This window comes from Stegastes partitus, unplaced genomic scaffold (assembly GCF_000690725.1).
Source record: "Stegastes partitus isolate 25-593 unplaced genomic scaffold, Stegastes_partitus-1.0.2 Scaffold552, whole genome shotgun sequence".
NCBI lineage: Eukaryota > Metazoa > Chordata > Actinopteri > Pomacentridae > Stegastes > Stegastes partitus.
The window spans coordinates 325,342-336,776 of NW_007578283.1; the positions used below are offsets into that span (position 1 = coordinate 325,342).

The following is an 11,435-nucleotide window of genomic DNA, read 5'->3' on the forward strand; positions in this document are numbered from 1 at the left end:
ATTACTGTAAATATTACATACAAATTGGACACTGGTGACAGTTATTACAAAAGGAAGTATTGGTTCTGTGGTTTGCAGGACAAAATTGTTGTATGTATATACACAGACATAACTATCCTTGATTAATAAAAAATAAAATAGACATGATTCCTGCAAAATCAAGGTTAGAAAATGTATTTTAATTGGGTCACTGTGGGAGTCTTCTCCACCTTGATTGAGTCATATTGAACATGCATGGTTGGAAAACAAAGTGATGGAAAAATACTGAGGACTGTCACTCATTAGTCTGTGAGAATGCGAAGGAGTTCTTAGAGAGATGCGCTACTGACGCAGGAAGGTACACTCCTGTGATGGATAATTACTGATACAGTCCGATGCAAGGTGAAAGAGAAACATCAAGCAATCGTCCCGTGACCAGACGAAGACAAGTTGTCTAAAACAGAGAGAACTTGTTCAACCAAGGGTAGCATGATAAGAACAATATAAATACTGACAGTCCTTTTAATCGGGCAGCTCCTCTCCTACAACCCTGTGTTGTACGAGATTCTGTGCACTGCTGAGAAAGAGTCCTTGTTTTCAGAGTGGTGATTCTTTTTCACCCACTCAAAGCGAGCAGGTTTTGCAAATTACAACAACATATGCACTGTTAGCTTTGCTTCCATCTGCTTTTTGGGGCATTTCTTTGGTAGAAATGGTTTCCTTGGAAAAGAGATTAGATGGTGTTTGGCTTAGTCAAAGTAACAGACTCTCAAAGCCATGGTACATTCCAACTAAAACTATCTAAACCAACTATCTAACTAACTACATGACCTGAAACTGCACTTGGAGTTGATTAATTCTAATTCAAATGCCAACTAATGCAAACCTATTCCTGCAGAGTAACTTGGACTCGTTGCCACCGGTGCTGACAGATTGCTTGAGGGCAGATGTGAGACTTCCAGCATCTCAGAGTCAAAGATGCGACGAATACAGCTCCACTGGAAACCTGATCCAAGCCTTCCTGTATCCACCCAGTATGTACCACTATCTGCTGCTCCTGCTGATCACGCCGGATTTTACTTACATACTTACAGTGCCCTCCATAATTATTGGCACCCCTGGTTAAGATGTGTTCTTTAGCATCTAGTAAATTCAGTTTTTTTTCTAAATAATATAAGACCACAATGAAAAAAAAGAGGAAAATTCAGCCTTTAATTCAAGTGTATTTATTCAGTGTGAAAAAAAAAAAATCCCACATTAAAAAAAAATTCTTTTACATCAAATCATGTGTGCCACAATCATTAGCACCCTTGATGTTAATACTTGTACAGCCCCCCTTTTGCCAACAATTCATTTGAGTTGAGTTGAAGGTTACATTTTTCTACAATTTTCAGTGTGAAAGTATGCTTCTGCAATAAAAACTGAATTTATTTTAAGGCTTTTAACACATCTTAAGCCAGTAATTACGGAGGGTGCTGTATATATACACACGTACACTTTCTTACACCTCATGCACTTTTTTTTCCACACACACCGCACTTCTTTTTTGTGTACTTTTGTTCTGTGTTACGTTTATGTGTCTATTTGTGTCTGTAATTTACATGTATATTTGTTCCTGCTGGCGCCTCTTGGCCTTCTCATGTTTACAAATGAGAACTAGTTGTCAAACATTTTTACCTGGTAAAATACAGGCGAATAAAATAAAATAAAATCTGCCTGTGTAAACTTGACACACAGCTTGACAAGAAGCAGATTCATTGGACACATGAGCAAAAACACAAACCAAATGTTTTGTCTGTGCATCTTTAGATTTCCAGGCTGTGACCACCTCCGTAGCAGTTCCACAGAATTCTAGCCTTTTCTTATTAACAAATGATATCACAGTTTCGTAATGAGGTATGTAGAGCCTCATTTAGGGTGTTTCGAGCAGTGGTATTCAGTCGTTGAAAATTACATTTTTCTTTGTGGTTTTTGATGTGATTCTCTTGAATATGCCCTGCTCTCATTTTACCCCATTATTGTCCTGAATAGGAATTTTTTTCACACAGCCACAAACCTGAAATTGTGTAGAACCAAAACAGCTCTGACAATGTGGTGTCCAGACCATTGGCAGCAGATCCTTTGGGTTCCGTAGCTCGCAGGGTGAGACCTCTGTGTATCAGGCTTGTGGATGCTATATCAGCTCTGTAGAGTTTGGAGGTCAAAGCAACACCTTTTTGTTCTCCTTGAGTTGTTCCTGAGCAGTTTTTGCAGTGTGTTTGCACACATTGTTCTGTTCTGGGGGAGTCCTTGTGCCAGTGTTTAAGTTGCATATGTCAAAGTTTCATCCACATTGATGCCAGGACCGAAAGTCTCCCAGCAGAACACTTCATTGGAACCAGACATTTACTTTTATTCACTTCCCCCTGTCAGTTGTTTTACTGTTGTGACTGATCGGTGTATGTCACAGCCAACTACTGAGCTGGCAGACCTGGGAGGGCAAAAGCCCCCCTGTAACTGGATCCTAGACTTTCTCACAGACAGAACACAGGTGGTGAGGATGACAAAGAAAGTCTCTGCTGAACTCATAGTAAACACATGAACTCAGGCCCAAACTATTCTCTCTGTATACTCACGGCTGTGCCTCCTGCGTGAGGATATTACTATCCTGCGTGGATAGTAATATCCTCAACAAGCACGGCTACACCATGACGACCCTTGGCCACATCGGGGGGGATGAGTCATACAGGGACCTGGTTCACAAGTTCCTCATCTATGAGGAGAACAATGAACTTATTTTTTATTTTTCTTAAGTTGTTTTTTGGCCTTTATTCAGTAGGAAAATCAAGAGAGAGAGACAGGAAAGTGGGGGAAAAGAATGGGGGAAGGACCATGAGCAGGACTCGAACCCATGACCTCTGCATGTAATGTACTTGTGCAAATGGCAATAAAAATGATTTTCTTTTCTATTCATGAAAACCACAAGCAGGAAAAAGGCCAATTCTTCATTCTGCATGTCTGTACACATACTGACGCAGACTTTGAATGCAGAGAGCTCTAGTGTACGTGGTTCTGTTCACTCAACAACAGGAACATGTTGGTCTGCTGCAGATTTTGAAGATTTTCTTGGCATGACCAACCCCAAGGTAGCCCCAGAACTAGCTGGTGGGGTTTACATATCTCATGTGGCCTGGGAACATCCCCTAGGTTGCTTGGAATGCCCTGCTAAGCCTGCTGCCACCGCAACCTAACCCTGGATAAGCAGAATTTCCAGTTACCATGAAGTTCAAGGACAACCAACTGCTGTCTGCAAGGCCTGACAATACTGGAAAAGCATTGCGCAACCTTCAGCATGGTCCCTTCAGGGTTTGAAGCTTAACTCAGATCCAAAAATGAAGAAATTGAAGTCTTATCTGCCCATCCATCTCCACTATTTTCACATTTCCTGTCAGCAAAACACACCCTTCTCACTCTTGTATTGTAGGACCATTCAACAAGCTTTCCAACTGTGCTGCAATGCGATTGACTGATGTTCTAGGTTGACTGTTGATGCATTTTATGTGAGAAGAAGACAAATTACAATTGTACAGTGAGTCATTTCTCAGTAGATTGGCTGGCACAGGTCAGTGCTTGAGGTGCTGATACTCCCATTTATTCACGTGGGAAAGTATTTAGGCCAGTATCAGGGAATTATCAAGTGTCTCATTTTTAAATTAGTTCCTTGTAAAGCCTGATACTGACCTCCCTCTGGTTCCAAGCAAAGAGCAAAAGCAATTTGCAAAGAGACCCTCCCACTAGACCTGTGAGTCATGCAAACCCCCACACAGTCAGGAATCCCAAAGAAACTTCTTTATACCTATTCCAGAAATAGCAACAATATACTTAGTGTGATGGGTGAAAAGAAGACGTGCATTGTCTGCTATTTTTGGTGAAATTTCAAAGTTTTTCAGGAAACCTTGGACTTCCTGATTTTAAATATAAAATGACTTGATAGGCCTACATGAAGTAGAAAGGTTGATAATATTTCAAAACTCGAGGTTCAGGCTTAACCTTCTGACCCCCAAATCCACATATGGGTTTAAAAGGCATGTTGTCTTAAAACAAACAAACAAACAAAAAAAAACACAATTTATCAGCCAGAAACTCTAAAACCAGGAAAAATTGTGTATTTTTGTTTTTCAACTTTCTGACAGTCCCTGAACTGATCATGTGCGATGTGCCATTCAATCCAAAAAAAAAAAAAGTTGATATAGCTTTGTTCAACATGCCTTATGTCAAATTTTGCCAAAAATAAAGCATTTGCATGAAGCAGATTCTTCATGGCTTTGTGGCAACCAGCAATCACGTGACAAAAATTGTGATTATTTGGCTGAACTGCGGGCCGTGTTTACACAGAACAGATAACGAGACAAGAATGGAAAGGAATTCTAAATCTAAGCAGTAAAGTATCTATAGTCTGTAGAGCCACATTTTTTTTCCCAGTTTTGAGAACACTGGGAAAAATGTTGCACGTGTTGATTTGAAATAATCAAATAAATTTAACTTAAGTTTTTTGTTGCTTTTTTAGGATTTATGGCATTATACCTGTCATACTTCACAAAAGATATTTTGAGGTCTCCCTGCTTCTAGCCATGGTTGTGCTGTTTCAATAGAAACATATTGCGGTGAAAAATGAGCCCACAGAAATAACTTGAGGTTCAGAGGGTTAACTACACACAAATCTAAGACATTGGTGGGATAAACACAAAATTTTGTCTTTGCTTTGATTTTCTCTTTCTCACCTCATGTTCTGAAAATCATTGTTTTATCTTGTGTTTCCACAGACCTGAATACAACAGCGGACCAGCAGTATGATGCTTTACTGACGAGCAATGTGGTGCCGATGTACTCTGAGTTTAAGAGTAAGTTCATGCAAAAACTAATTCACAGTCTCATTGGAGGTTGTTCAGAGGAATTATGTTGAATCTAACTAACTTCCCTCTCTCCTGTTTCTATTTTCTGCTTCCTTTCCTGCATTTTTATTTTTCCTCTCATTTCTCAGAAATCTGGGACTACTTCCACAACACTTTGCTGACAAAATACGCATCTACTTACAACGGCATCAATGTCGTGATGGGCCCTGTTTTTGATTACAACTATGACGGCCAGTATGACACTCCACAGCAGATCCAGCAGTAAGTTTCATTTACTATGTCAAAAAAAAACAGTGTCATGGATTTAAAAAGATATACATTTTCCCTTTTTTGCTGTTTTTTTTTTTTAATTCATGAAAATATTAACAATGAATTGTAATTACATGTCGAGCATAGAATAATAACCTGTAACTGTAAGTATATTTCTTAAAAACAGTTGAAAATTTTGAAATTTAACTATTTCATATTATGGGTAATTTCATTGTTTCAAAGTAAGTATTCATTACAAAGCCCCCCAAAACACACAAGCTCATGTCAAATGAAGGAAAGTACTGCATTTCTAAAAGGTGATTATTTTCTTTTCTTTTTTCCTGAAACCTAAACCATTACAACTACTCAGATACTTTGCAGACTGGGAAGTTTGCAAAAACAAGGCTTCAGAGGAAACGCTGAAATTAATAGAACACTAGGGCTGAACGATTTTTGAAAAAAATCTAATTGCGATTTTTTTCCTCAATATTGCGATTTGATATGCGATTATTTTTTCTAGGCTCTCTCCATGTGTATTTTTTGACAAAAACAATAAATAAATCCATATGTTGCTTAATAGACTATATCAGATTTATTTCAAAGCCAGATTACAACAATAAATAAAACAAATCTGTGGCTTTTTTTCCTTAAACTTGACTAACTTTTCAACTTTGATGAAAATGTATGTAAACATGTTGACTGCTCTTCTTAAACACTATCTTTGCCGAACAGGACAGTCTATAAAAAAATAAATAAACATACACATATAAATTAAAGTAAAAATATAAAGTTTACTGATCCAGTCAGAAACATCACACACACTAAAGTGCAAGAACAATTATATCCGCTTTAGCCAATTTGACATTTTTAGGTAAATAAAACCAGTGAACATAAAACAAACTTCAAGAATGTCCTTTGTAAACCTTAAGGAAGCAAAATTACTTTGCAAACAACAGCAGCGGGCTATATACTAAAGTGCAAAATGAGTATGACAGCAAGGAGCAATGTTTTCCCAAGTGAGGCTGAGCTGGCTGCTGCCTCACTTAGATTGCACAATCCCTCACTGCGCTGGCTGCCATGCAGTGACAGCCTACGCGTGGCAGACAGCGCAGTGAGGGATTGCGCAATTCAAGGTGAGGCTCAATTCGCCGCTGCCTCACCGGCTTCTCTTCCAAGCATTTGAATGGGAAATTGCGAAAATTCAGCGATTTAGAATTTTAAAATCATCAAAACTGACGAGGCTAAATGAAAAATTAAATATTTTATAGTACAAATCACTGGATAAATATAACCATTTAAATTATTTTATCAATATATATTTTTTTCTTTCACCTGCCTCCCCCGACCGCACATCACTGCACGTGAAGTAGCAACCAGAGCGCGGCAAGTTCTGCAGAATACTTGGCTCAGCTTAACGTCCTCTGTCTTAAAGCCAAAATATTTCCACACAGATGATGTGCTGCCACGCTTTGACACCAAAATTAGCTGCTGTGTCAGCTTCTTTTGAGGCTATGGCCATTGTGCAACAGGTTAAAGCTTCGTGTTGACTTCACTCCCTCTTTGTATCGGTCTGCTCTGCCTCACCCGGCGTAAACAAAAGCAGGTCACGCCGCCAGATCATGTGACCAGTGAAATCGCGGCCCTTGCGGTTACAAAATCTCGTTCTATCAAATCGCGATATTATCGCAAATGCAATTAATCGTTCAGCCCTATACTAGGTTCTATAACACACCATTTTGCTTTCTGTCTTCTGACTAATGGTGACCCAGACCTGACGAAAAGAGAGGCCGAAATGTTGTGAAAGCTGTGCTCTTTGGTTCTTCTTTTCACCTCCAGCACAAAAAGAGAGCAATTGAAGACAAGCTGACGAATGACAAGTAGGAGTCATGTTGCTTCCAGAGCAAACCAGAAAATAATAGAGACAGAACACTAATTTAACGGTGCAAATGTGATTGACTGCACAAGCAGAGTCTGCAGTCTGGCAGCGTGGTGGAGGTAGAAACTGTATTTATGGTAGAGCTAAGTGAAGACATGGGTCAGATGGCTGCCTGACTCCTGCACAGCTATCTCCACCCCTGCAATGAAAGGGACTGAATTATTCATCTCCATTTTTAGTTTTGACTCAGAGAACAGTGAGCAGACCTGCTCCACTAATTATAGTCTGGGATGTCTGAGCAGTTCATTTTTAGGTGAGTTCTGTGAAGAGATAAGATTAAAAAAATATTGAATCAAATCCAATCTGAGTCATTTAATATTTAATATCCGCCAATACCCAGAAGCGTTTTCCTAAGTAAGACACACTTCAAGTGCAGTTGATAGTATGTGGTTGTGCAAACAAGTTGGATCTCTTACTGTTTAGTACTGTCGAAACCAGAGGAGTTGGGCAGGTCAGTGTTGGCAAGCAGAGAGCTGGAGGGGAGTTTAGGTAGTGAAGGAGCACTGTCTGATGCTGATGATACACAATATATTAAACTGGAGTACACTGGAACAATTTTCCTTTCTTTCAGTAGCACATTTTATGACTATTATGGTACGTGTTGGCATGACAACGGATGTAAACAAAGAATTAAGTGTAAGTTTATGCTAATACCAACTAGTTGAAGGTTCCTGTTATGCTGACATCCTGCCCCTAGTTTTGTGTTAAGTTTCTATTGACAGCAACTGTCCTTACCTTAAATTGCAAGGTTGTTTTTGTAGGTTTTTCTTAAATCAACAATACCGCATTATTAGTTAATGTGATAGAAAAACAAAATGAATGGATTTAAGTGATCACAGATGAGCGTTAAAAAGTGGAGAATTATTAAAACACAGCCTATTTCTATTTTGTGTGATAAGCATTAATGTTGTGAGAGCCATAATGGAGAAATAAGACACTCCTCTTATCATTCTTCATCTTCGCCTAGTCTATTATTTCATCATCTTTCATCTACATCTGGTTACTTTGCTCAAGAAAGACAAATTTTAAAGTCCAATAACTTGAGCAGCTACAGCTAAAATAATAAAATCCCTAAAGCATAAAGCCACAAGGGAAAACAATATCCATCCATCCATTATCTATATACCACTTAATTCTAGGTTTGGGTCCTACTTGGGTCATGGGGGGCTGGAGCCTATCTGACTCCAGCTGACTCAGGGTGAAGGCAGGGGACACCCTGGACAGGTCGCCACTCTATCACAGGGCTACACTTAGAGACAGACAACCAAGCACACTCACACCTACGGACAATTTAGAATCACCAATTAACTGGGTGTCCTAACCGGCACACGAACCGGGGATCTTCTAGCTCCGAGACAACGGTGCTAACCACTGAGCCACCGTGCATCCCAGGGAAAACACCGTGACATTGCCTGATTGTAACATAAGCCTCTTGTTTTGGAAAAATAAAGCCTGCAGTGAAGGGAATGGCTGCAAGTTGATGAATTTTACTTGTAACCTCATTTCACAACTCTTGGATAGTTGCAATACCAAATGTGAACAAGGGTTTGTCTGGCTCTGCAAGGCCTGAAACCAAGAAGGTGGATGCAGCACTTTTCAAAATGAATGTGTGTTTTTGTGTACCTCCAGATTTGTGCCCGGTACAAACATCTCTATCCCGACACATTACTTTGTGGTGTTGACGAGCTGCCGGGACTCAACCAAGCCAGTTAGCGCTTGCGTCGGAGAGCTGCAGACCGTGTCCTTCCTGCTTCCCCATCGAGCCGACAACTCGGAGAGCTGCAAAGTAAGACATTTCGTGTTCACCTTTTAAAGTTGACGTTTCACTGATTCAGCTCAATTCAGCATTGTTCTTCACTGTTCCAAACATCCTTTACCAGCCGCAGCATGCTGGGCCAGACAAATACATGGAAACACTTTGTATGGCTCAGTGTGAAGCCGTCAAAATAACAAAGAAGGAAAGAAAGAACTGCTGCCAAAGCAGGTTACAAACAGAGGGTCCATTCTTGGTTACAGGTTTAATGACATAAGACCAGACTGTTTCCAGGAGACTCTCTTTAAATTAGTCAGTCACGACCTGTTTCTATGAACAAGACTTCTCCATCCACCCATTCTTTTCAGCTTGTCTGCGATCAGGCATGGCATTCAGACGTCCCCCTCCCGACCAGTGTTTTCCGATTCCTCCTGTGGAGTTTCTAAGCCAAATGAGATTTGCAATCCTGACAAGTTTTGGGTCTGTTCTAAGTTCTCCGGCCAGTTGACCAGAAAACCTGCAAAGGAAGGCATCCAGGAGCCATCCTAATCGGATGCCTGAACCACCTCAGTTGGCTCCTTTCGACCTGAAGGAGCAGCAACTATAATCCAAGCTCTGTCCAGATGTCTCCTGTCCATAAGGCTGAGCCCAGCCACCCTACAGCGATCTCATTCTTTCAGTCACTACAAGCACTGACCATAGGTGAGGGCTGAAACATAGGTCAGCTGGTAACTGGTGAGTTTTTCCTTTCAATTCAGAAATGAGATTGCAGACAAAAGTGGCTGAAATTAGTTTCATGTTAGGTGGCCTGGTTTAGCCTTGGGAGTGCAGACATCTGGAGAGAACAGGCAGGAGAGTCACTGAAGGATCCAGTTTAGGTGGTTTGGACATCCGATTAGGATACCTCCTGTTGCCTTCCTGTAGAGGTTTTACGGGCAGCTCAAAAAGCGGCACAGGTAGATCCAGGGATTACACATCTCATCTGGCCTGGGAACATCTCTGGATTTTCTAGAGGAACTGAAGAACATTGGTGGGTAGAGGGACGTCTGGAATACCTTGTTTAACTTGCCACAGCAACCTGATGCTGGACAGGTAGAAGAAGATGGATGGATGTAGAGATGGATGGATGGGTGGATGGTTTCATGCTGGTTTCAAGCTAAAAAAGTTTTTACATTTTTTTGTCACAGAACACAGAAGCTGAATCTCAGTGGGTTGAAGATCACATGTGGTTTCACCAGTCGCGAGTCAGAGATGTTGAGTGGATCACAGGCCTGGATTTTTACCAGGGCAGCAATCGACCAATCCCAGAGCTGCTGAAGGTGAAGACCCGGCCTACAGCTGCCATTCACAGAAGTCAATAAAACATTTCCCCAACCAACAAAAAATGTAATCATTTTCTAAATCAGTGTTTTTTTGTATTGAAGGAGCTGATTAATGTAAATGTAGTTTGTGAGAAAATACTAAATCTAATATATATTTTTAGATTGTTTTGGTCTGTATATTGCACCAAGAATTATAACGGTGTCCACTCAGTGTTGACAAGTGTTGCTATTTAATGTATTTTTCATGATTTTGATGAGTGCAAATTAAATTCCCTTCACTCCCATTGTATGGGATGAAAAGCAGTTTTAGAGGTTGATATCTCTTTGACGACATCAAAGTAAAACTATCTGCCTGACTAGATAACAATAATGGTAAGTGACATTATAGGTTTTAATCCCTTTCGTAAACCGGCTGTTGAAGGTTCCCTAATGTTGAAGTGGTAAAAGGAAAAACAATAGACCTTTTTTTTCATGACAAGTCAACCCGAATCATGCCAGCAAAATGCCCTCCAAAGAGCCAAAGGTCATGCCAATGTAGTGGTCAAGCTTTGATGTTTTCCTATAATTTGTTTCTCATCTGTAGCTGCATAGATTGTTGCAGTAGGCATCAATAGCAAAATATATTTTTGGGTAATTGAATTCTTCTGGCAGGTTCCCTCTAGTTTCGCTTGTGGAGAAGCCTCTTTTCAAAGTGCCAGTGAAAAAGTTGTTTCAGCACGTGTTGATATCCATGTCATTGTTTGAGGCACTCTGCCAGTCGCATTATGGATTCTACTCAGCCTTTCCATTACTGTTGTTGATGTTACCAGTGATACTAAACAAAACATTTGGGCTGGCAGTCTGTCAGGAGGTAAAACAAAGGCTGAATTACTTGCATGAATTATGACTTGTCAAGTGGAACACGGGCCTCTCTTATGTGGAACAGAGTCATCATAAATAACACAATAACACATTTCCTGCTCTGACATGTGAAAAGGTCTAATCTGACAAGGCTCTATTTCGTTATAATTTTAATAATGGCAGCACACCGCAATCAGATTTGATTCATTGAGTTCTTTAGTGGAGTTTGCGGACCTTTTCAGTGGTTGTTGTTGTTAGTTTCTTTGAATGTGATAATCTTGAATGTGATAATCTGTAAGCACGATTCAAGACTATAAACCAAGAGAAAATATATATTTAAACCCTGTTTCAGAGTGTTTTTTGCTCCTGTCACATTTTTACTGACTTTTTTTTTCACTCTATCATAAAGTCCTATACCTATACTACTCACAATAAGTTAGGGATATTGTGAAAGACTCAGTGGA

General features: G+C 40.1%; 1 protein-coding gene across 1 annotated transcript in view; it reads left to right on the forward strand.

Annotated features, from left to right (window-relative positions):
- LOC103362057 (venom phosphodiesterase 1) overlaps positions 1 to 10,262 on the forward strand; it is a 53,187-nt gene extending 42,925 nt beyond the window's left edge. Inside the window, exons 21-25 of the mRNA XM_008288312.1 lie at positions 878 to 1,013; positions 4,782 to 4,859; positions 5,000 to 5,132; positions 8,686 to 8,842; positions 9,997 to 10,262. Coding sequence (XP_008286534.1) covers positions 878 to 1,013; positions 4,782 to 4,859; positions 5,000 to 5,132; positions 8,686 to 8,842; positions 9,997 to 10,170 — 678 coding nt within the window. The 3' untranslated portion in view covers positions 10,171 to 10,262. The remainder of the gene's footprint in view (positions 1 to 877; positions 1,014 to 4,781; positions 4,860 to 4,999; positions 5,133 to 8,685; positions 8,843 to 9,996) is intronic.
- Positions 10,263 to 11,435: the final 1,173 nt, after the last annotated feature.